The following is a 25,324-nucleotide window of genomic DNA, read 5'->3' as shown; positions in this document are numbered from 1 at the left end:
ATGACTTGGGAAGAAGGAACTTGTTTTTTGTGTGAAATCTGTGTTTGGATCTGAAATATAAGCTTCTAAGGGAGAGGTAAAATTATGTTATATGTGAAGTTGTATGTTGTTATGTAGGTGGGGTCAGTGTCTAATAAACAATGGTGCATGACCTGATTGCAGCAATTGGTGCTGCACTGGTTTATCAGGTATATCTTTCCAGGAGCTTCCAAGTTACCAACTACCTTCACTATGTTTTCTGCCATTGTTTTCATGCTGTCTTATGAAGACCAAGTTGTATTAAATCTGTTCCACCAATCTCTTGAACCAATTCAGAAACTCCAGATACCCATGTACACCAAACTGCTTTCTGTTCTCTGACCATATAGATGAAGGAAAATCCACTAGAGTCATTGCGCTAAAATGCAAGTGATACTTTTGTTGCACAACTTGACAACACAATTCTGTCTTTTAGAATTAATGTTATTTGTTCCTCTTTGTTATATATATTTTATTTTTGTTTGTTAGAAAGTCTTGTTAAGAATATGGGCAGAGAGTCATTGCTGTTTTCCATTTCCGTCTTTCCAGCTAAAAAAGAGCTGTTTGAGATAACACAGGATATCTTATGTAAGTTTTGCATGCTAGTCACCATTGCAGGCAACTTTATAGTTAAATTGACTGAAATAGATATCAGCTCTTTGCTGTTGTAGAGAGTGAACTGTGTTTGCATTGCTTTGAAACTCTACATTGTGTTGTGTGACAAAGCTTTTGTGTTTAAACACCAAAATATTAATGTCTGTAGAGTAGATTGCTTCCTCCAGGGAAATAATAAAAGCCCTGTGGGACTGAACTTTGGGAGCTGGGGATTATCTACACAGAAACCTTTTTTCCTTCCTCATTCTATTTAATGAAACCAAATCCTCTAGAGTTTTGGTGATAAAGCCCGCTGTGGAGGTAGAAACAGTTTCTCTAGATGGAAGAAGTGCCTGTAATAAAGGTAGTGCAAAGATATTCCTTTTCCCAAGTAATGCCTGTGCCAGTGAGGTAATTTACATCACTCTTGGTTGCCTTAATTTTTCCCTCCTTGTAGTTTACAGAGAGAGGTTGATCTTGGCATGAATTTTGAGGTGTGCAAAATGATTGGGTATGAGGACTCATAGTGTAGTTTGTTTTCTTGTTTGCTTCTGTGTCCCTTATCAAAAATGAAATGAAACGTTTTCTTGCATTTACTGGTCAGTTTCAGAGTGACCAGAAGACTTTAAAAATTGGTTGTACCCAATATGTTTATCCCTCCAGGAAAGTCCAACCTGTGCTTTAAAGAGTACATATTTAGGCAGTAAAGTTCTTGGTAGCCCTCATCTGGGTGGGAGCAGTTTCACCACCTATGTTTGAGTGCCCTTCTTCTTCCTCTCCTCTTTCTCCACCTGGTTGTTGTGTTATGATGTTGAACTCCTCAGTGCACTTGGGTGGAAACCTGTGAAATCAATGAAGAAACCTTTCTGAACTTCTCAGGACATTCCTCTGTCTTTGTGGCTGCTTGATGGGCAGCCCTTCAAATTTCTGTGCTAGCCCCATTACTGTGACTTTGTTATCATTGTATGAAAGCACAACACGGGTAAGTGTATAACTTCAACAGAGCCCACAGCTGAACAAGCCAAGTGTCTATTATTATTGCACATCAGACTAAACAATTTTTTTCTTTTTTGGAAAGAAAATTGAAGAATCAAGTTACACACTTTGCAGCTTGGCTGTTAGGTATCTTTCACCAAATCAGAATTAATTTTTTTTTTTCTCAAAATGAAAGCTTGTTTCAAATAAGTGTCCTTTGGTTCTCCAGGGCTTTTTTAAACTGGTAGCATTCTTTAAAGTTTCCTTTTGTGTTTTGAGGATGAAACTCAGGAATTCAAAGTAATTTTACAAAACACATTCTGGATGAATCAAGTAAGTTTCTGTATAGCAAGCTAATGTTGTATTTCCTGAGCTGTTGTTTTGAAAACAATGTATTGAGACTGAGTGTCATTTCTCAGACTATTATTTCAATCCCCACTCCCCTAAATGAACAACAACAAAGAAACCCCCATGCATTGCCGAATGGTGTCAGTACATAATGGAACCTTTTGACTTTTTTGAAGACTTCAAGTTCCCCATTGCCTTACCACACATATCTTTTTTATGAGTCTGAAAAATCAGGTATCACTTCAGACATTGAGGACAGGTTTTCAAAAGTCAGCAACCAAAATATACACAGTGTGTGAAAGTCTGGCCTGAATATGATTGCTGAGTGCATCTGAAATCCCTTCCTGTAAGATACAATAGGTAAACTTGGGATCATTTGGGCTTGCTCTGGGGCTTATATATTGTCCATTTACCTTTTTGAGGCTTATTTAAACTTGATGTTTCTTGCAGCCTTTCTGGTCATGGCTGTGTCATCAGAGAGGCTGATTATTCCCCTGAGTAATAGGCTGAACAATATTTTCATCTATGTTTAGGCTGTTGATGAATTTGAGATAGAAAAAAGTTCCTAAATAATTATCAGATGACAGGTTTACCTATGAAGTGGCAGATGGCTAGAGGTAGATGCCTCAAAGGACAGTAAATTAGTTCTAGAGGATGGAACTAGTTGAGGATGGAAAGATTTTTACCTGTTGAATGTTGGGATAGCTGATCAGTATCTTGGGTTAACCCAGATAATCCTGTATCCCAAGCTGCCATTATGAAATACAGTTTGTGACTAATATTAGAGCCCTGGGTTGTGTGAGCAGCAGTGTGCCGGCAGAGCAGCTTCCTAAATAAAGTGTGTCCTCAGCAGGCATGAGAGTGGTGCTGCCTCTGTCTGAGTTTTGGTCCAGATGGGTCTGGCTCATCCAGTTGCTGAAGTGCAACAAATCAGGGCCCTGTTCTCAGTGAGTCTGCAATAGTTGTGGGCGCTGGTGATAGCAACAAAAGCTTTGTTTGTACCAACAGGGAACAATGAGGTCAGGCACAAGCTGTTGGAACTATTAATGCATTTTTAAGTGCTGAGAATTAGGAAGATTTTATTAATTCTGGGAGACCTGATTTTGTAGCTTATGCTAGGGTGTCCCTTGTGATACTCCTCCCAATTAAAACATAAAGGTTTGCCTAATCTAGGTAAAAGAATTTCTGTGGTGTTGAGAGTGATTTCTTCTACTAATTTGCCCACATCCTAAAGGAGAACTGGTGTTTAGCAGAGACAAAATAGTTGGTTGCTCAGGAGCAAATCAAGCTCATTAGACTTGGGAGTCTCGAAATCCTGAGACCAATAAGTGCAGCATATGTGCAGTGTAACTACTTTACTACACAAAGTCTCAACATTTTAAAGTCTGGATCTGTATCAGTTCTGCCCTCACAAAGACAGATGTTTTGTGGCCTTCTGGTTCCTGTGAATGTTGAAGGCTGAAGTATTAGAACTAGGAAGGCAGGTCTTGTTTTACATCTGGCTGAGCTGACTTCCAGGAGGTCTGTGGATGGAGCTTAGGCTAGCTGGTTGGTGGTACTCCTTCCTCAGTTGGGAGAAATGAGGGGCTGTCTGTTTTAACAAAAATCTTGACGTGAATTCCTGCCAGTCTGATTTCTGGAACATAGGAACTACAGTAGCAGTATGGGGAGATGGAGGTAATAAAATAAGATCACCATCTTAATATGTAGGTGGTGTAAACAGTGTCATTATCAGTTTTGATCTTTTGAGATATTAAAAGAGTTAATTGGAAAGTTCTTTGGTTATCTTGTGGTGCAGAAGACAGATTTTCAGCATGAGTGGAGAGAGGAAGCCATTGAGGCCCTTGTGCATTTGAAGTTACATTCTTGCTCTGGCTTGCTTTTTTTCACTGTTAAAATGGATTTACTTCCATGTGATACCTTTTTTTTCTTTTGGTCCATTCTGGGCTCAAGCAACTCTGAAGAAATTTTTGATTCTAGTGAAAGTAGTGGCATCTACTTTATGAAACCGTAGTTTCTCATTTTGCCCATGAAATTGATACCTTGCTTATTTGATATGGATATATCACTTCTAACAATAAAACATTTCCTCTGTTTACCTCGCATTCAGATACTAACGTGCCCTTTGAGTCCAGGAAGGCTTAGTGACAATTGTCTTTGATTTTCTACAAAAGAATGGTGTTGTTTACTAAAGTAGCATTTAATCCTTTTTTGGAAATTAAATCCATTTCTCCTGCATTTTAGTGCCATTCATTTCCAGTACGAGCTCCAGTCCAAGGGCCAAAAACAACACTGGTGTAAATCTACTGAGTTTACTGAGGTTACTTCAGAGATTTGTCTGGCACTGCTTATTTAGGATATGGACCTGTAAAGGGCTGAGTGTCCTCAGCTCTCATCAATGCCAGCACCTTGTTGACTCATCTGCTTGTGCTGAGTTCTTGCGGGATTCTTAGAAAGTTTTGTTTCTAACTCTGGTAATACAGTAGTTAGCTCTGAAAGGTAATAGATAAATAAGTGTGCATTCCCAAATACTTGAGGCTTGTTTCCTTTATGTTCGTAAGTAGGATGCTCAAGCCAAAAGAAATGAAAAAAGAATTTCAACATTAAGAACTTGCAATCTGATGTTCCATCAGAAATATGAATGTGAATGAGTGTCTTTGCCCTTGGATTACCTGAGAAAGTCAAACCTGGAGGACTATGCTTGATACAGGTGGAAATTGCCTTCTCCTGGCTTTATAATGGAGGAGGCTGATCCTCTCCCTTAGTTTCTAAGTGAAAACTGCATTTTCTTTTGTGTACCTTGCTTTTGTACTGCTTCGTTAAGGGCTGATGTGCATTTCTATCCTGATCATGTAAAATTCATGGTGTTAAGTAATTGTTTGCTGTAAGGGGGTAATATTAGAACTTGACCCAGCTTAGCTAGGTGCAAGAAAGCAATTTTTTCTTTGTTGAAGTGGGAAGCTTTTTTCTGAGGTCAGAATTGACCCAATATGGGCAACGGGGTTTAATATGACAGATACAAACAATAGGTAGTAGTCAAGGATATGCTGAAGATTATTTTTTAACAAAGTGAGTCCAATCTTTCTGTAAAATCAGGTAGAAAGCATCTCGAGCTGGGACAGAGCCCTGGGGAGAAGGAGCCAAGGTGGAATAATTAAGAACTAGACTCAGAATGAATAGGGGTGCCTCAGACCTGTGCTTTGGGGAGTCTTCGGTTCCCAAATTTGGGCTTGATTTTTCATTTCCTGAAGAAAGAAACTGAAGTTACTGAAACTACAGTCTGCATGGCAATTTTGCTTGTGTGTCTTGCAGGTTTTTGAAAAGGTATAAGAAAACCTTGTAATTTCTTCAGTCCCTCCTGCCTGTGGCATTAATGAGAATCCTTAAATGTATCAATTCTGAGAGGGCAGAAAAATCCTAGAGATTAAGGCACTGAAATTTTTTTTACTCCAAATTTAATGGTTTTGCATGTATTATCAACACTTTCAGGTATAAAATGCAAATGGATGCTTCTTCATGGCCAGAGTGTCACTTTTCATAGCTTTTCCATATGTTATTTAACTCTTCCTTCAAAAATTGTGCTGGAAGCAAAACTTCTTGCCATGGCTACCTTTTTTGCTAAGTATGTGTATGTTTGATGTGGTTTTTGAGCACTTGAAGGCATTAACTAGTGTGTATCCACAGCAGTTATCATGCATGCTGTGGTCTGAATGTGCATTACGAGATGCGCTGTGCGTTGTTCTGCACGAGCCTATTTTTGGAGGTTTATGGAGAGTTCTAATGACCATTTATACGTGTTAAGGAGATGCGCTTGTGTAATGTGCCCTGGGAAAACCCATGCTGTTGTCTTTCTGCCCAAATGATAACTGCTGCCTAGTTTTGGACATTGATGGCAAGCATGGCCGCCTGCAGCGTTTAGTGTCAAAATTCAGTACTGTGTGATTTTTTTAATGATGGTGTGGTAGGTAGGGGTGGGAAGGCAAAGAGAAGTTTGGTTAAAACCTCTCTTTTCCTGGAAGTCTATTTAATTGTCTCCCTCTCCTTTTAATATTGAACACCAATGATCATTTCTTGTCTTGTTCTCAGATCAGACTCCCACGCCAACGCGCTTTCTGAAGAACTGTGAGGAAGTCGGCCTCTTCAACGACATCGACTGCTCCCTGGAGCACGAGTTCAGGAAGGCACAAGAAGAAGAGAACAACAAAAGGGTGAGTGTGAGCACACCAAGCCCTTCCTCCCCTTTTGATTCCTTGAAATGGTAAAGGAAGTGTCCTTTAATCTGTGAGAAAGCAGACTGAGCTCTACTACCTAGTAGTAACCTTTTGGTTAGAAACTAGGTGGCACTATAAATTGAGACATGCTTTTTAAAACTATTGAAGCAGTTGACAGAAATAAAAACCCCAAACCAACAAAAAACTAGTATTAAATAATAAAAAAAAAGTGTAACTGTGTTTGCCAGGGTTTGATTCCAAGTCTCTGCTTTTAAGTAAACTATAACACAAACCACACACCTCTTGAGGGAGAGGTTTGGGAAAATTATATCATCTTTGAAGTGAGGATTGCAAACTGGCTCAAATATGTTACAGGGAAATTTGGCTTATGAAAGGGTATTTACTTAAGAGCAAATTTTTTTTCTTTTTCTTTTTTTAAAAATTCCTCCACAACACGTTGCGCCCTTGGATTTATTCATCATCAATACCAGCTTTATTGTGTTTCTGTATTTCTCATAAAGTTGAGCTGGGAAACTTTGACTTGAAACATCTAGCAGATAACAGATCCCATTTTCAATTAGTATTTTTTTTTTGTTTATTCTTAAGTTATTCTGTCAGTATAATGAACTTCAGGTTGAATTGTATAGGCCACCTTTTATGTAAGTGTACTCCTGTATCCAAAGGCAGTTAAGAGTGCTTTCAGGGATTCTAAAGTGCTGTTAAAATTTTCAAAGAATCGTAAAAGAGCTCAATGCACTAGAGAGGCCAGCAAGAAAAGAGGTAAAGCTGCATGCTGAGGTGCAGAACAGGAGAGGAGGCTTGTAGAAAGAGAGGGGAGTCCAGGAGCATCTTGGGTTTGGCTTACAAGGAAGGGAGTCTAGGTATTGTTTATTTGTGGTTCATAAGGAAAGAGACTGGGACAGATAGAGGAGGAGAGGGGCTGTGTCATGGTATGCTGAGCAAGGAATAAGAGTGTCCAAACGTGAGAGAGTTCAAGTTTTGGGAAAATAGCACAGACTGACCCTCACAGCTTTGTGTGTTAGGAAACAGCCATGTATTGAGATAAATGCATCTAATTTTAGACTTGTTAAAAAATTTGCGGTTTAGGTTCTGCTGAGGAGAGTCTTAGTTAGAATCAGTCTTAGTTAGAATCTTGTAATGGATTCTAACTAAGACTCCCCTTCTGATGAGGGGAGTCTTAGTTAGAATCCATTACAGGATTTTTAAGTTGTTCTCTGTGCCTGGTGTTTATTTTGTAGGAGTAGGAGAACAGGAGAAATCTACTGAGGTGGACCTGAGTGCAGCTAGCCCCAGACTGCAGTGCTTGATGTTGCAGAGAGATTTCAGTTTGTGAGGGATAGTTGCAAAATCTGATTAAAACCTAGACAAGGGCATCAAGTTACCTGATAATTCCAGCTGTTTAGCAGTCTCTGGGAGTCTTATTCTGCCCTCCTACCAACCCCTGCAGCTGCCATTGGTGATCTCCAGGGAGCAAATAAGTGATCATGGCGGTGGGAAATTAAAAAAAAAAAAAAAAAGAAAAAAAGAAAAAAAGGAGTGAAAAAGGAAAAAAAAGGAAAGAAAAAGAAAGGGGCATAAGTCCCACTAGCTGGCTAACCTGTAACATTTGCTCTGTGTTTCCAATTAGTCTGCTGTATGTTCATTCTTACTTTACTGACTGACTGTCAGATAGGAATCTGAAGCAGGCCCCAGTAGGGCTTTGCACAAATGCAAGAGACAAAGGCCAAGACAGAAGGAGACTCCTTGGGCTGCAGCTGTCCCTAAGGAAATGCTTCCAACAGCCTATCCCTGGAATATGAGTGTGATGTAGTGTTGGCCTGATGGACCTACCAGCACATGGAGATTAAGGTTAACTGCATGGAAATCTTACTCACTGCACAGAAAAGTCTTCCAAAAATATTTTTGGTCATATTAATTTCTCTGGACTCTGAAAGAAACAGTTTTGTTTATTTTAGTATATCACTGCGGCTTAGCACACAGCTTGACACTGAAATCTTGTAACAGAAAAACACTTTCATTTCTCATTGGCTTTTTTTGCTCCTTGAGAGTCATACTTTGAAAAGTCAGAGGATAAAGTTCAAGTAGCTGCATTTTTTTTCCTTTCTTTTTTTTTTTTCTTTTTTTTTTTTAATCTTCTGGGTGGGAGCCCATGGATAATCCATGAGAATTTGTTGTGATGAAGCTGGTTATGCAGACTGGTGACTTTCCAAATTAGCTGTGAAGCTCTGAGTGTGTGGGTTTAGGAACACCACGTGTACCTTTTTTGTAAAGGTACTATTGAGTGGAAAGCACTTGCATTAATATCCCAGTTTCCTATCCAGGAATAAATCACTTGACATCCTTCTGCCACAGTTGCTTATGTGTAAAGTGGAAGAAGTGTCTATTTATGCCTCCCGTACTTGGTATGCCTTGTGGTAGCGAGATCATCTGTCAAGGACCACCTCTGACAATGTATGTGGATTAGCCTTTGCTTGGGGACTGAGGGGACTCAAGGAACAATAATGATGACGATGACCTCCAGGACTTGAACTGGGAAAAATAAAGCTATAAATGGGAGTGAGTTTGGCTGTTGGTTTTGGCTTGTCTGCTGTTTATACCATCCTATATTAGCTGGAAATCTCTCCTTGAGAAAGACCTGGTCCCTAAAGGCAAGGGATGCTACAGATCAGCAATAAGCATATGGATAAGCATGTGAGAAAGAGGCTTTTCCATCCTCCTGACAGCACTCTTCCCGACACAAGCCTCCTACCTCCCAAATTCACCACCAAAATTAGCACAGGTAAAAGCATACCTATACTATATTTCTACTTGGAAAACTGTAAATGTCAAAGTGCTTGGGAACTTGAGGCAGACAGCAATTGACAGCTCAGACCCAGACAGAATTTGCAAACCAACTCAACAAGGCAGGTAGTACTGGGGGATCACATGGCCATTTCAGCCCACTGGCTGCAGGTTTTAGGCTTGCACTGCCTGGAACACTGGGTATCCAAAGCATGTGCAGGGGGTTGTAATTGCAAACACATGACCTTTGCTGCTGCTGGATAGGCCCTGTTGTCACATCTTGTTTTGAGCATTGAATTGGGGCTGAGAGGATCCTGTCAGAGATGGAAAGAGTCAGGGTCTGTTTCTGAATAATTTAGTGGACCCACTTTATTAAAATGCATCTAGCCTGACATCCCTGTGTGAAATGAGAAAAAGTGGAAATATGCTGATTGTAGCAAGCAGAGTATTGCATCAAATAGTGAGATGAATATTTTCAACATGAGGGCATGTTTAAAATCACATTCTGTGTATGCTAAAGTTTGGATGCATCACTTCCTAAGACTTATCCTGAAACTTTGAAATCTCACCAGTGTTCAGTGCTGGTTCAGATAATGTAAAAATTACGCAAATGAGGCAGGGAAATGGCTATTCTCAATTTCAGCTTGGTTGTAATGTGGGTTGTTCAGTGTCAGTTCAGGAAGCTCGTTAGTCCTCTACATGGCCTAATGTTCCTGTTCTAAGTGTACTATCCTAAGGCAGGCACCTCACTGCTAGAAAAGCATCAGCAAATTGAAGTAGTCCAGTAAAGAAGCAGAACAAAACCAAATACAAAGCCTTTAAGGGTTAAATAATTTCAATCTGCAGAAGGAATAAAAGTCCTGTTTAGCTGTGTTAAAAAAGGGATGATGCTACAGACTGATGTGTTTGAAAGACTTATATTTGGTTTGTATCTTCTAGGATCTCCTTCTGTATATATTTCTGTGTATCAGTATAAGAAGGTAGATAAAATGCACTTGTCTAGCTTATAGCACATCACTATTTCATGCTGAGCTCCGTAGCTCTCTGACCTCCAGAAGAAATTTCTTGCATATATTGCTGAATGCCATAGTTTGGTACTGCAGCCTATGAGTGTAGGAAAGATGATATAATTCAAGCAAGCTGAAAATGATAGAATCTGCTCCTAAAGTAGTACAGTTTGAAAAAATTAACTTAATTTCCACATTTCCTTAAATTTTATGCAATGTGTATCTAGCCCATAGGTTTTGCTCTGTTCTGAAAAGTAATACAGAAAAATCATAAAGGATCTTGTCTGTATTTAATAGTTGACATTACAGCAGCTGAAACTAGCAGTGCAGTAAATCACCCTTAGCCAGGAAAGGGTGATATGTATGGGGTCATATGTACCCTTATAGGAGAAGAAAAAATATTTATATGTTGACAAAGCACATTGTGTGAGTGTTTGGGTTTTAGAGACCTGTATTGTAATACTAATAGGCTATGGGGTAATGCTGGCAATGCACTCCCTTGGTGAAAGAACAGGGATTAAGGGTTCATTTTGGTGGTTGGCTTGGCTGATGGGCGACAAATTAGCCCCAGTTTTCCCTGGTAAGTACTCTGAAACCCTACTCTGAAGTAGGGTCCTGGAGAAGAGCAGTGTGCTGGTACACATTTCAGAGGCAAGTGCTCTGAAAGGGCTGAATTTCACTTGTGAAATAATACAAACCAACAAACTCATGAGCCTGTTCCTGGAGCACTTTGGACTCATTGTCTGGCAGTCTGTACAATGGAAGGAAAGACCTATGTTTAAATGCTTACTATTTCGATTTTTTAAAAAATTATGCTATCATAAATGCACATATGTACATTCTCCCTCCATTTGTCTAAATATGATGTAAGACCATCCGTATTTTTAAGTCAAAGGGCCCCCAATTTCTTATTTTCCCACTGAGATTAAGTATCTTATATACTCAGTATGTCATAGTAGACACAAAGTAAGACTAGAAATTAGTAAGACTAGAAATTGTTTATGTTAATACAGTGCTTGAGGGCCAGAGTACCATTGTTGTATGTATTGTAATAACTTCAAGCTGTTACTTTATCAATCAGTTAAGCTGTTGTCAAGGTGATAGCTCAAAACTCTAAACTTCAAAGTCCAAAATATCACCCCACGTTCAAAGGTTTCAGTACAATAGTTCCTATACTCTAAATATAATATCTGTATCTGTAAAGATGTAAGCATCCTCACACTGTAACATTTTTTCTGGGTGACTCATTGAAGTACTGGAAAGATACACTGTAACTCTGTATCGGAGTTTTTCTGAGGGCTATTCTGGATTTTCATATGCATTAATTGTATTGGGTTATTGATCTGCTTTTTGGGTTCATTTTTTGGCTTGCAACACCCCTTTTTTCTTAATTAAATTAACTTTTGCAGTATTCCTATGAAGACGGTAAATACTCTGTCTCTTATTTTCTAAGGGAAAAACAGATTCCAGAGGACATTGTTTTCCAGAGCTCCTTTGTAGTGTGGCACCAAGCTCTCTAAGGAATCACATATGTGGAGTGAGAATTGCAGGGTATCTGGGTCCTCTCCACCATTCTGCCAAAAGAGCAGCTTTCTGTCTCAATTTGGCTCCTAAATCTCTTTAGCAGCATGGCCCCAAAAGATTCATAGACTCCCTCAAAGACATTGTGGTGCCTTGCTCTGACTGAAACAAAGCAGGAGTAAATCAGAGAGCTACCATAAGGGATCTGGGCTCAAGTGACATGCTGAAAATTGCACAGGAAGTCTGTGGCAAAGCCTCGGATTGATTCCATATCTCCTTGGTCTCAGCATAGGGCATCCCACAGACCATGTGTGTTAAAGATTTATCAGCTGTTGTTCAGTGTTGCTAAAGACAGGAAGAATGCTCTCCTCCTCTCTCCAGATGGGTAGGCTTGCTGGATTTTAGCTTCTTAACTTTCTTAGGTTTCATGGTAGACATGTGGTGGTTTGTTGTATTTTCTCTGATGGCAGCTCCACAGTTGATGCTTCAGTCCCCAGCTTTATGAGTCCTGTTTTGAGCACGTATCTGTGTCCAGACGCTTCATTGCTACACTGGACTGTGTTACAAAAGGGACACTTCCTGCATAATGGCACAGGAAAGCCGTCAGGACAAAACTGTTTGTGACCTTGAAGAAATATTCACAAGAATATTCACAAGGCTTTAATTTAGGCTTGTTACTCATCGTACAGCATCTTGTCTTCTGCTGGCAGGCAGGACTCTCTTATCTTGAATGGACTTTTGAGTGGATTTATAGGTTTAGATCCTCATACTCAAAGAGAAGACCTGAATGCTTTTCCAGCAATAAGTTCCTGTATCGTGCAGGAAGGCAATTCTTGAGGGCATACATTTTTGATTCAGCTAAACCTCCCTAACTATCGTCCTTCCATGTTCTTCTAAATTCCAGCTGATGAATCATCCTTCAGAGCTCAGTCAGGACAGTCCACTTTCCTCCTTCTTATTATTGTCTCTGTCCCAAAGAAGCTGAGTCACCCTCTTGCAATGTTTGGAGGTTTGCTATGTTTTCTGTATTTTGGCTACCCATAACAAAAGGACACCTATCTGATTTCATTCTAACATTTTTTTTTATCGCAGCAGCACAGCAAAGTTGTGCCTTTTGCCTTGGTCTTCCTTGGAATGTTTTTAATGGCACAGTTTCCTTGTTACCAGTTCAGGTTTCAGCAGCATGGACTGGATGGCACATGAAAAAGGGATAAACCTTTCCTGTAGTGGCATTTTTATAAGTCTATCTGTTAGGTAAAACCCCTAAATCTTGGCAGTCTCTTTAGAGCATAAGCTCTGCTGTTAAACACGAGCTCTTTGCTCCCCAGAGTGGGCTGCAGTCTCTATGGTTGGGTGGGTAATAAGATACTGCTGATACACTTCAGAGCAAGGTGCACTTTTCCTTTATTTATGAAGATAGACATGCTGGTCAAGGGCTTAATCACAGCTGATAAATCATTTTAGAAAGCCTATTAGAACCATATGCTGATCCTTCGTATTAACATGGTGTGTCTGTTTCGAGTCTAATAAGGCAGGGTCTCTTTCCCCTCTCCCTTCCCCCTGCCTGGTGTGCAAATTATTTATCTATTTAAGTGATATTGCTTGCCTGGGGGCATTTCTCTCTACAAGAGGTACTGTTAATAAAGCAAGGTGAACCGAGGAAAGAAGGATCCTTTCTCTCCAGAGAGCGAAGCTGAGTGTTTTTGGTCTCCTTTGCTGAAAGCGGATTGCAGAGCAATTGTCCGAAAGCTGAGGCAAGGAAACCTGTTGGTTAAACCCTGGGACACCATGGCATGGCCTTCACTGCAGCATAAGGTTGTCATTTTGGCCCAGGTGGTTACAATCCTGGAGCCCAAGAACCGCCAGGGTTGGGTGTGCTGACATTTCGGTTACCTCACCTTTCCCTCACTCGGAGAGGGCTGCTGCAGGAACAGATTCCACAGCCATCTAATGAGATCCACATTGGTGAAGTTATACAGAGCCAAGTCCTATTTATCATTAATTGGTGGGTTTGCTTGCAGATCTTTCCTATTATTTGCTGATTATACCCCTACACATTTTATTATCTTGCCAAAATTCAAATGCTAATAATTTCTTGATTTATTGTTTGTTTATAACACTGTCTACTGCCTAAATAGATTTACTTAGAAGATTTCAAAACAGCAACAGCTCTTTTGCTGACTGGGTTTCTTTCACATTTTGCACATGGCAGTCAACTATTTATAAACCTCCATAGGGACTCCTAAACCTTTACAGTTGGGTTCCTCCCACAACTTCAGCCTCTTTTCTCCCTTGCTCCCCAAGGCAAGTCTTGTTTTTTTGGCATAAAGACAATGATGGTGATTGTTAGGTGGAGAAAATGTCCACAAGCTATGAACTGTGGGTAAGGATTTTAAATTTGCACATCAAGCAGGAGAAATTGGAAGTCGGAGACATCCAGTAGAGTGAGGGTATCTTCAACATAAAGTGGGAGATCCACGTGTGAGTTGCTAGTGTTCTTTAGATTTACAAAATTTGAAACTGAAAAATTGAAGACTCATTTGTAAAGTGAGTCTGTGTGCAGTGCTGTGCATGCTGTAGCACGTCCCATTTCCAGCAGTGCACAAATTTGACTTTTAAATCTGATGTACTTTAGAGTAAAGAAAGGAATGGTGGAGAGAAGAAAAAAGCCAGAACAACTGGTCACATGTGATGGCAGTTAATGAACGCCAGAGTGGGATGTATAGCCTCATACATCTCTGGGGCAGTTTCATTGACTTTAATGGAATTTAAATTTTTAACCTATTACAACTAGGCAAAGATCTGAAGGGAGAAAAGCATTGTTCAGAGACCAGAAAAAACCTACTGTGCTCATGATGTGATGTGAAGTATCTGGGTAGCTGTTGATGTCTCGCTAATATGTAAAAAGAGGGTATTTTAAAAATAATACCAGGGAGGTAAAAATTATACCTATTAACAGTTTCCTCATTTCTCTCTCACATGCTTCTCTACAAAAGTTGCCAAACCCACTATTATTGAATAAATATCAGTATCAATATTAAGCTTTTTTCCCCCCTGAAATGTGAGTAAACTGTGTGTGGCTGGGTCTGGTCCCTGGGAAGGGAAAAGCCATGGGGTTGCCATGTGAATGTACATGTCAAAGTGCAGCTCTGCCAGCCAGTCTGGGGCTGGGTGGGGAGAGACACGGGGAGAATGAACTCAGTGTTACAAACCGTCTCTTTTGAATTTCTACAACCTATTAGTCACAGCAAGCTGCCCTTATTGATTTTGGTAAGAGAGGTCACTTTTAATCCTCTAAAGTGGAGAGAGCTACATGCACTCTCCATAGCATGACATTAAAATTGACACAGCTCTGCATCAGTTCTATGAAAAAGCCCTAAACCTAGATGGATTATTGCCTTGCTTTTCAATGGATATAAGCTGCTAAGCAGAGCATGCTAACCTAGATTAGGTGTAAAGGCTTTAAAATGCTTTGTAAAGAATGCACAACCAAAAGAAGCTAGAAAATATGAGAACATGCTAAAAGAGCTGCCCCTGCAGAAATAGGCCATTAGTTTTCAGATACTTATTTTCTCCATTTTAAAACATTTAAATGTCAACACAAAAGAGTGGAGATTATCATATAAAAGAACAAACAAAAGCTGACCTTACTCTATGATTATGAAGAAAGCTTTATTCTGGCTGATACCCCTTGCTAGTTTTGTTTATGTTCTTTAGAGAACTAAATCTTTGAATACAATTAGGACTCTCTGACTCGAATCTTAAGTGTGCCTCAAAATAAACAGCAGAGGTGAACTCTCAGCAGTTTTCTTTTCATCTTTGTTATCCTTGCTCTGACCCTTTTTTCCTGCCTAATGATCCTCTGTGGTATACTATTATTAAGAGAAATCTTGATAGAAAAATATGCTTTATGTGGATAGGAATATCATTATAAGCCTGGAAAAGTTTTTTTTTTTTTTCTTTCTTTGGAATTCGACAAAATGACTAATGCCCCTTTTGATTTTATGCTATTTATTTATTTGGAAATTTGTTCTCTGAAGGTTTTTCTGATTTTTTTCTGTGAGTCTCAGTAAATATTTACAATGTAGTGTTTAGGGAAATTTTTTGTCTTGTCATGCAAGCTTGGTGTTCTCCCTTTTCATTAGTTGTAAGTTTGCACCACTATTTCTTACTGAAGGTTAGAAATTCCCTCCCTAAATAAAAGACAGCTGCAAAAGAAACAGTGACAAAAACCATTAAGGTACAAGACTGAACTTTAATTTGTGGAGCCTGTAAGAGGTGCCAGAGCTGCTTTCAGTAAATGTTAAAGTCCTCTGTGAGAAAGTCTCTGAGCTCATTCTCAACAGAGATTAAAGTATGTGTGTGTCTATGAGGCCAGCGTGGCTTCCCCTCCTACATTAAGAGATACTTACTCCTCCTCCCCTTCCTCCCTCACCTGAGATGTGTGTGTGGGGTGCTGGTATTTCCTCCCTCTTCGTGGACTTAGCCTAGGGAAATTCAAAGCAGGCACAGAAAGGGAGCTGGCTTTTGGCTTTGTCACTGACACTGAGACATGACACCTAGAAGAAAAGGTGAAAGATACTCAATCTGCAGATTGTCTGGGCATCTATCTGGCAGCTTTTTTTTTTTTCCTTATCCTAGCCCTACCTTTCCTTCTGCTATCAAGGAAGAAATAAAAATAAGGTCCCTTGCCAGTCTCTCCTTTTTGTTGGAAGAGTCCTCCCTGATGTCACAGAGGGGAGAGAAAGAAGGAAGATGAGAAACTAAGAGTTGCTAAAGGAGGCAAGAAATAAAAGGAAGAAAAGTACCTTTCTTTTTTACTTATATAAAAGATGTATTCCTACCCCAGATCAGAATTGGTGGGGAAAATGGAAAGGAGAATTCATACAGGAGAAGAAGAAAGAAAAGAGTATTACTAAGACATGAAGATAGCTGAGGGAGGCTATCATGAGGCTGTTCAAGCGAGCGAGATAGAGTGAAAAATCAGCACTCATATGAAGCAGACATTAAAAAAGACAGCTCTTTCTTTTTTAAGAAGCGGGATATCAAAATATTCCTGTGATGTACTTCTTAGCAGAATTGGGGGAGCAAAGACTGAGGAGTATGAAAAATAAAATTTGCTTTTCTCCTCACCATGCCCATCCTGTCCCTTCCACTCCCAATCCAAGGAAATGGAATTAGTTTCTTAGCTTAGTATTGAAATGAGACGTCAAGGGATGTGGCTGTACAAGAAAAGAGGAGACATGAAGGTGCTAAGTTGATGTTGGGTATTAGAATAACTTTTCCCTGAAAAAGTGGAAAGGAAAGTCAGTCTGGACGCTTATGTTTCTGCTTTCTTTATAGTCTTTTCTAAGACATTCTTTCTCTCATCATACTCCTGTCTTATCTCTGAGATCTCTTTGTATGTCCCTTGGGAAGTATACATCTGGGTAAGGCCTGTTCCTGTAATGACAAAGTAACCATGGCTTTTTCCCATTTATGCTATTTTTTTCCCAGTACAGTAAACTCATGCAAATGTAAATGCCAGCATGTATGTTTCAGGAAAACCAGGAAAACTATTACGTGTGTTACACCTCTGCACATAAGTTCTTATTTTGTGGATTATTGTGTGGCTGGAATCTTTTTCAGGTGCACCTCTTATATCCAAATTTCTTTTCTTTGCTTCATCCATCTCAGCCAGTTAAATGTGTATATAACTGATTTTCTGAAATGGGGCCAAAGTCCATGTACTTCAATAGCTCTTAAACATGTGGTTAACTTCAAGCATGTGTGCAGGGGCTTGCTGAAGAGAGATAGTTTGCTGAATCAGGACTTCCCAACACCAAGATTTTAAATTGCAAACAATCCTCTATTTTAATGTGTTTTAACTACTGTCTCCCATGGACTAACAAAAGGTAACTATTGTTAGTTGACTCCTGCAGATGAAGAAAGTTGTACTTGGATAAACAGAAATTTAAGGATAAACCAAATTTTTCTGACACACTTATGTGAGAACTATTTTCTTACTTCTTCCTAATAACTAGTTATGAAACATGAATTATGAAAGGGAATAATGATCATCATTTCATGTTATGATTAAAAACTTATTTTTCTGGGGTAGATAGAAAAGGTCCACTACTTAAAAAAAAAAAAGATATTTGTTACAGTTTTTTTCTTTAGATTGCTGTATTTTCTAACTAAATGCAGTACTAAGATGATAATGTATGTATGCCATCATTGACCAAATAAATATCAGCCAGCTATCCAGTCTTCTGGACATGTAAATCTATGTTACTTATGGAGAAATATTTAAAAAAACCAATGAAAGTGTGTATATATGTAAAAAAACCCAAACAAACTAAAAAGGCTCAAAACAAATAAAAACAAACAACCCAAAGCCCACCCCCAACCAAACCAACCCAACGAAATCCCACTCCACAAAAAAACCCCAAAGAAATAGGAAACAAAGCAGCAAAAAATGCGGTTGCCTTTGTCCTTCACTTACATTCCTCCATGTGAAGGGATAGAGGGGATAGGGCTGCCTGCCCTGTGTTGTTGTGGTTTTCTCTATCCTGGATCACAGGTACTGTGGGGTGGAAAGTAGACTCCAGAGAAAGTAGACTACAGAGCAAATGCATCTGTTGGAAGGTGCAGGCAAGGAGAAAGAGTCAGTGAGGGAAATGTTCCTTTCAAAATCGTACTTAATATTCTGTCAGTGATGGAGTGCTCAAATTGCCTTCCTGTTGACAGTTGGGTAAGGAAAAAAAAGCATCTTTTGCTATTGAAGTTGATACACTTAATACATTGTTTTAAAACGAAATGTTCTTCCCTTGTTTTTGTGTTAAGGTGGTAAGACTTTGGGCTTTCTTCTTCTTTTCTTCCTACTTTTCAATATTAATTTCCTCACATTCCATCTTCAAACCAGCTAATCTGTATCCCCTTCTTCTTGAATAGCATTATCCTGACAACAGGGCAGTGAAAAAAGCAGAGACTGCAGGACTTCTAACAATGCCACAGGGCCCCAGGAATAGGAATGCCCTGAAAAAAAATGTGCTTCCATCCAGCTGCCCTTCATATTGTTGTCTCCCTATCCAATTTACTGGAGAATTTCCCACTGGCTCTTGGCTCATTCCCAAATGAGAATGTAATCTTTTAAAGATTACACTGCATAATGGAGGGACAAGGAGCTCTTTATTAACTGGGATGGGGAGTCACTTGCTATTAGGCAAGGGAAGGGGATGGGATGTAGTACTGTTTTGTGAGCTCTGCTTTCTGCCCCTTCTTGTCTTGTCAGCAACAGGATGGCAGGTTGGGAGTGGGAAGCCACTGCAGCTGCAATGTAGAAAAAGAAATAATTGAATGTAGCTTATGATTATGGCAATTACTTTTATAACATGAGGGATTATGCCATAACTATTATTTTGCCAACACGATTAAATTGCTAACCGAATACCACAACATGTTTTCCAGGAAAATAAAAAAATAATTCTGCTTGTTCCAGAGTTGATGCATTCAAAGAGTATTAATGCAGTGTGAAAGAGCTGACCAGCCAAGGAACCTGCAGTGCTGTCTGTGCAGACATTGTCTGGACTGGACCCCTGTCACTTCCATGAACTCTGCCAGTTAGACGCCCTCACCCTTTCTGGGATGTAAAGCAATGTGGTACTCTGGTAATTTTAAATGCTCCTTCTCCTGTCAAGCAGATAAGCTTCTGCCAGTAATTGTTAGTAAAGAAATAATCAGAAGCTACGCCTGCAATGGAGAAATTCTTGAAACTTCACGAAGAGACCAATTTTGCTCACATAAACCCACTAAACTGATTGGAAAGCTTAAACTTCAATGTATTTTCATACTGGGCTCTTCTTTTTACTACATATTTTGAAAATATTGCTCGGTACAATGAATATCTGTATGTGAAATAATTCTAGGTCACCTCTAGTGTGAAGCAATTTTTGCTGAATATACAAATTGCTGAAATGCAATATGCATTTTGAGGCAATTTTTTCTGGAATATGCAGTGCCTTTTTCAATGGTTTTTTAAAAATATTTTTTCGTCTACACGCATAACAAGGTCATAAATGAGAATTTGTCATATAGCTGGTACAGATACTGCCTCGTATAGACTGTTCATGATAGGAGTATAAGCTAACTTAATTATGCAGGAAGAGCAGTTTCCTTTTGTTCATCAGCTGGAAAATGAGTAGAAAATTTAATTTTGGAGACTTCAGAGATATATCATGTGTTGATCATTATGAGCAAATTAACTGGCTTCATGGAAAAGCCAGTTCTGATTCTGAAGAGAAATGCAGGTTAACATTATAATTCTACAAATATTTTTATTACTTTTTATTTGGTATGTCATGAATGATACCTCAAACAGTTGATTTCATTTTTACTGTATGTATATTTAAGTCTTTTCACACCATTGTGCTTTATGAAAATACTTGTTGTTACACAAAGCTATTGGAAACATTTGGAAAGACTGGACATGCATTTGTAAATCAACCTCTTCTTTTTCTGCTGAAGAGCTGGAGTTATGGATATCAAATTGAGGTCAAACAGGAGCATGTTACTGTATTATTTTGTCAGGATTAGAAACCTCTGAATGACAGCCTTTACCTGATTGTATTCTTTTTTTCCTCCTTCTTTACTTCTGAATATGTAAACACAAAAAGAAGCAAATACGGTTTCATGGTGGATATTTTTGTTCTGTAGCAGATACTACCAGTGCAACATGCAACCTGTTTGTCTCAATGACACAAACTCTTGGTTTTTGACCTTCCTATTCATTTTGAAGAGTTTTGAAGAGTCATCTTAGGTAAGAGGTGTTCTCAGTTACCTTCTGGGACTGAGAGCTCTGGGTGCTATTAAGAAGGCTTTATTGTAAGCCAGTTTCATAATTTCCTTGTAGTGTCTAACCAGATGAACAAGGTTATACCTCTATTTGATAACTACAAAACATTTTTTAGTCAGGTAAGGGTGTATTTCTATTCCCTTTGCTTGTATCACTTTAAGACCATTGTGCTTCCAGAGAGACATCCTGTATTAGTTTCCTCTGAGGGCTTTTTATTTTTGTCCCTGGTGCATTAGTTCCTAGCTGGTAGAAACAGTTACACAAGAAATCAACCTGTTTTCTTACATCTCCTATGCCCAGGGCATATTAGTAAGTCTTTGGTTGCTACTTGCTTTTAGAAAGAAGGTCAGTGTGGGTTTATTGCACATCTGCCAGTAGTTTGCAAAAGCCTGGATCCTCATAGTGACCTGTGTGCCCACCAGGCAAGTGTTACCTTTCACAGACTGTGAGGAGGGACTCATAACGGATGGAAAGGGGCCTAGCAGATGCCTGAGGGCCATACCTCAAGCTGTCACAGGGGTTTCACCAGTTCTTGCCGTTCATTTGCTTTCCTGACCTCTTTGCATCGTGTGCTTAAGGACTTTAAAACCAGCCTGTGGCTCAGAGCTTTAACTGCAGGCGGCACTGCAACATGATCTGCTGGAAATTGTAAAATCAGTGATACAGATTTGGGTGGACTTCTGTGTGCCCCCTCACTGTTAATAGGTAATAAAATATTAACATTTCAGTGTGATGTGGGATTTTTTTTGGTGTGACCCTGTGTTTAACTGCCAACAACACACAGGTGTAAAATTATTTCAGTTGCAGGAGAAGTACTTGAATACCACCTAGACAGTCGTGTGTTCAGAAGGTCTGGAAGTAAAATTGGATGGTTTTCTTCATTTTGTTGGTGTTACAGCATGAGCTAGTTTGAATATAATTTTTTCTTTCTTTTCTACAAATATTCCAGTGGAATTATTTTCAGCGCCAAAGGGAAATTTCTGTAAGACCTTGTCATAGGCCATGTTTTTGCATTTTTCTTGTTTCCCTGCCAATCTGTAACCTCCCTGTCTTTCTAACACTTGGAAAACTTTCTGCATATTTATGTCAGTTTCTGTGTCAGCTGATGTTGAAATAGGTTTAAAAACCACAGCCAGAACTTTTATTTACCCAAATATTTAGCTTTCAGTTTAACCTGACCCTAGACTGAACACGTCTGAATTAAAGTAGCCCAACAAATCAGCTACTTTCTACCTCCTCTGACATGCGACTGGCTGTGTGGATACTCTGAGCTTGCCCTAAATATTATGAAGGGAGGGAAAGAAGCATGTAAAGGTCAATGCTGTGGTTTACTTGAAGGACAGTGGTTTGTTATAAGCTGCTGTGACTCAATTATTTTTGATACTCTGTTTATCATATCTCAGCTGAAAGATGCTAGGAAAGCTTCTTAGCTAGAAGAGGCAGGTCTCACCAGCTTTTGTTTTCATGAAGGAACATAGACTATAAACTGCTTGCATGAAGCATGCTACTTGCTATATGTTTGCAGAAGACTTGTGTTTGGATCCCATCTTCAAGTAACACTGTAGAGGACATAAATTCTAAATTATGAGGCTTATTTTGACATTAAATCTTTTCAGCTGGATGATTTTTTTGTTGTTGCTTTAAAACAACGGGTATTTTTACAACACATGAGTATAACATAGAAAGTATTCAGTTCCTTTCGATGATTTTGTTGCTGGGTGTAGAGACACGGCACTAGCATCTAGCAAGCAAATACATTCCTGTGGTGTTTTCAAAAGCATATGAGAAACCATATGTTTTCATAGGAAAACAGCTGTTACCAAGCATATGCTTTCTGAGTAGAGTGAAACATTAAAAGGGCAAAGTAGGACCCCGGCTTGTCTTCTAGGTTGAATAAAGCTGGCAATAACTGTCTCTTTCAATGTACAGTGGCACTGCATGTAGATATTGCCATGTGGAGTTGTAGCTGGAAGGAGGGAGACAGATTAACGTCCACAGTCTGCAGCTTGGAAGAGACAATATAAATCTCTGTCCTGCTCTGAGCTGTGAATGCCTCTGTAGGAGTTATAGTAACAGACAAATTAGCATAATGTAATTGGCTGGCAAGGTCAGCCCCTCTCCAGGAGCATTAGCAATGTTTACTGTAAGAAGAGACAGACCAAGTATTGTAGGGTAGTACATTGTCTGTCCTTTTTGAAGGAAGAATAATCATTTTGGACTCCCTACATCACAGACTCCACCATATCTTACTAAAATTCAGATAATCATATTTCTGCCTTAAAGCAAATAATCTAACAGAACAACAATGTATGTATTCTCTACTATCACACAAATCTTTATTCTTTATGGTTTTGCTTTGAACCTCATTGAATATACTTTTCTCTCTTTCTCTGTTGAATAGTTTTTTTTCTGGATGCTAACCTTCCATATGTATCCCTGCCAGTACCTAATAAATCTTGTTGAGAGAATTAAAATTTCTGGTCATATTAAATGAGACACAAATAGTAAATCCAGACAAACTTAGCAGCTTTCTTGTTTGGCTCTTTGAAAATGAAAACTCTGAGCAAAATTCTGGGCCAGCTCTAGCAATCCAGGCTCACTGAATCCAGCTTTGCAAACCTTGTCACATCTATAGGTAAGAAATGTGAGATGATGTGTTTTAATGGAGATCTCCCATTGAATCACAAAGAGCTCTGGCTTTTCAGCCTTTGCTTTCAAAAACGAAAATTTGTAGCAAGCCTTTGAAATGAGTTCAAGCCTTTAGTTATGAAAATATTTGAGAAATGGCTTTCAGGATATCATACAGGATATCATATCAGGATATCATACATTGCCTTTTCTTATATAACCAACAGGAATGGTGAAGATTGTGATATTTAGTACTGTCTGTGTCAGGGAGTTGCCACTGTAATTTTCCTAGACAATTGGCAGAAAGGCTGAAACACACACAGAATCACCTTCTGAGCACTATCTTACTGGAAAACCTCTTTCCTTTTGCTTAGACAGTGTGATCCAATGGTTTTCCAGAGCACATTTCATTCTGTTGTCTTCTGGTGGTGAAGAAAAACCAGGTAGCATTTCCTGGACCCTGCAGTAGCTATTTTTTGAGTCTTGTGTATTAAAAATGTAAGTTAGGTTGGTTTCAAATGAGCAGTGTTCAAGGTTGAAGGGTAATATTGCTATTCTTTAATGCACACACCCAGGAGCTAGCTGCTCGTGAGAACAGGATCATGGTACTACTTGTGCTAGGCTGGAACTCCTGACCCTCTTCTCTGTTCTTCAACTTTCAGCTATCACATTGCTCAGGTTGTAAACATCCCACTGACAGCCACTTTCTAGGCAAAGCTGCTGTGTGGAGGAGAGCACTCAGAATTAACAATTCTCCAAGTGCAGCTAGGTTGTTGCTCAAGGATGCCTGCCTGCCCTGTTTTAATTCATGGCTTAGCTGAAACTCCTGCCTGAATCATGTTTTTCCTCCTTGAACGAAGTTACTATCTGGCTGGGTCACAGCAGGAAGACCAATTATACAGGAGGATGAATCATTTTTTACTTAGGAAAAGGAGCATCGTGGCTCCTCAGATGCAGTGAGAACTTCACCAAGGCATTTCAGAAGCATGTGGTACTCCAAAGGAATGGCATGTAATTTCCCCAGGATGGCTCCACACCACATTTAATTAGTGTGACTGGAAGCGTGTACATCTGGATCATTGTCTGGTAGCATTATCAAATATAGTGCAGCTTCTTTGTTTTTCACTCCATTTCCTTCACTCAGAAAAGAAGCTGAGCCAAACATATCCTGCTTTTACAACTGAGAATTCACCCCCTTCATCATCATCACCACCACCACCATATGACCTCAGTTAGATTTTTAGCCTGACTCTTCTGAAATGGCTCACAATTTTTAGTGTCCATATTAGATGTGCAGCCAGGAATCTTTTAATTGGATACAATTTTCTGCAGATAATGAGCTCCCCTTTTCTGAAGAATAGATCCTGCAATGTTGTCTGGACTTTCTGGATTTGAGTATGCAGTCATTATTCTCCTTTACTGATTTACATGTCTTTCTCTCATGTTTACAGCTACCAAATAACTGTTCTTTTGTCTTACATTTCTTTTAATGGTATTCATTATATAACTATTTTCTGTATTGGTTGAAGTATCTAGATTATGATTTCTTGTTAGTTTTGTGGGTTTGAAATGCATGCTGTTCTAAAGTCCTGTGGAGTTCTCTTACAAAAAAACCTTCTGCTGTGTCACTGCTGTGTTACATTGCCTTCCCAGGTACACTGTGTTGTCTCTAAAATCTATTCCTTTCTCTTCACTTCCAAGCACTGTGTAGCTGTTGAAGGTCTTTGTCCTGTTTTACATGTAAGGCAGAATAATTTGAAGTAGTTTGATCAAAATCATGCAGTAAATCTGTACAAGGGTGAGGAAAAGGATGGCTGTGCTGTTCCCAGTCTACCTGACCTGCAGAACACATTTGTTCTGTCCGAGGAGTTATATTTTTGACCTTTTCTGCTGTCCCTGTCCTGGGAAGTTGTATGTCCAAGCTCCATACCAGCTTGCTTACTTGTTCTTTTTCCCATTAACAACAGCTCTTCTTCCAGAGAGCTCCATCTGTGTTTAAGACCAAGTCACATGCCTTCAGCAGTGGATGGTCAACTCTGTTTCTTGCAGAAGGACCAATACTGGTTTATCTTTCTTCCAAGCATGTTTATTCTCCTTAGTCTTATTTTTTTCCCTGCCTCTCTGTCACTTGCTGAAACCAAGGCAGAGGTGGACAAGAGCTGCTTCTCCTTAACCAGACTGCTTACCAGCTTTGAAGATTCCGAGGACACTTTCTTGTAATCTCTGTTTTTCAGTAGCCCTTGCTGTACCCAGCAGAAGTGAACCTCCTTTAACTAGAAGTGTATCTAACATTTTGCCTCCAGTGTAGACACTCTGCCTTTCTAAACCTTACGTTTTTTAACTCTTATGGCTACAAAGGTTATTAGTTTTTTTCTGAAGGCTTCCAA

The 25,324-nt window shown here is 39.3% G+C and overlaps 1 protein-coding gene across 3 annotated transcripts in view; it reads left to right on the top strand.

Moving 5' to 3' along the window:
- The window catches only part of CREB5 (cAMP responsive element binding protein 5), a 256,192-nt gene that overhangs the window by 47,988 nt on the left and 182,880 nt on the right, over positions 1–25,324 (top strand). For all 3 annotated transcript variants that reach the window (XR_004081797.1, XM_005421728.3, XM_031057622.1), the window contains one exon: positions 6,022–6,143. Coding sequence is in view for 2 of the 3 variants with exons in the window: in XM_005421728.3 (XP_005421785.2) it covers positions 6,022–6,143 (122 nt within the window). In the remaining variant the exon portion in view is untranslated. The remainder of the gene's footprint in view (positions 1–6,021; positions 6,144–25,324) is intronic.

Source organism: Geospiza fortis, unplaced genomic scaffold (genome assembly GCF_000277835.1).
Source record: "Geospiza fortis unplaced genomic scaffold, GeoFor_1.0 scaffold95, whole genome shotgun sequence".
In the NCBI taxonomy this organism is placed as follows: Eukaryota; Metazoa; Chordata; class Aves; order Passeriformes; family Thraupidae; genus Geospiza; species Geospiza fortis.
The sequence above is the reverse complement of the archived record's forward strand: the minus strand, read 5'-3'. Positions and strand labels throughout refer to the sequence as shown.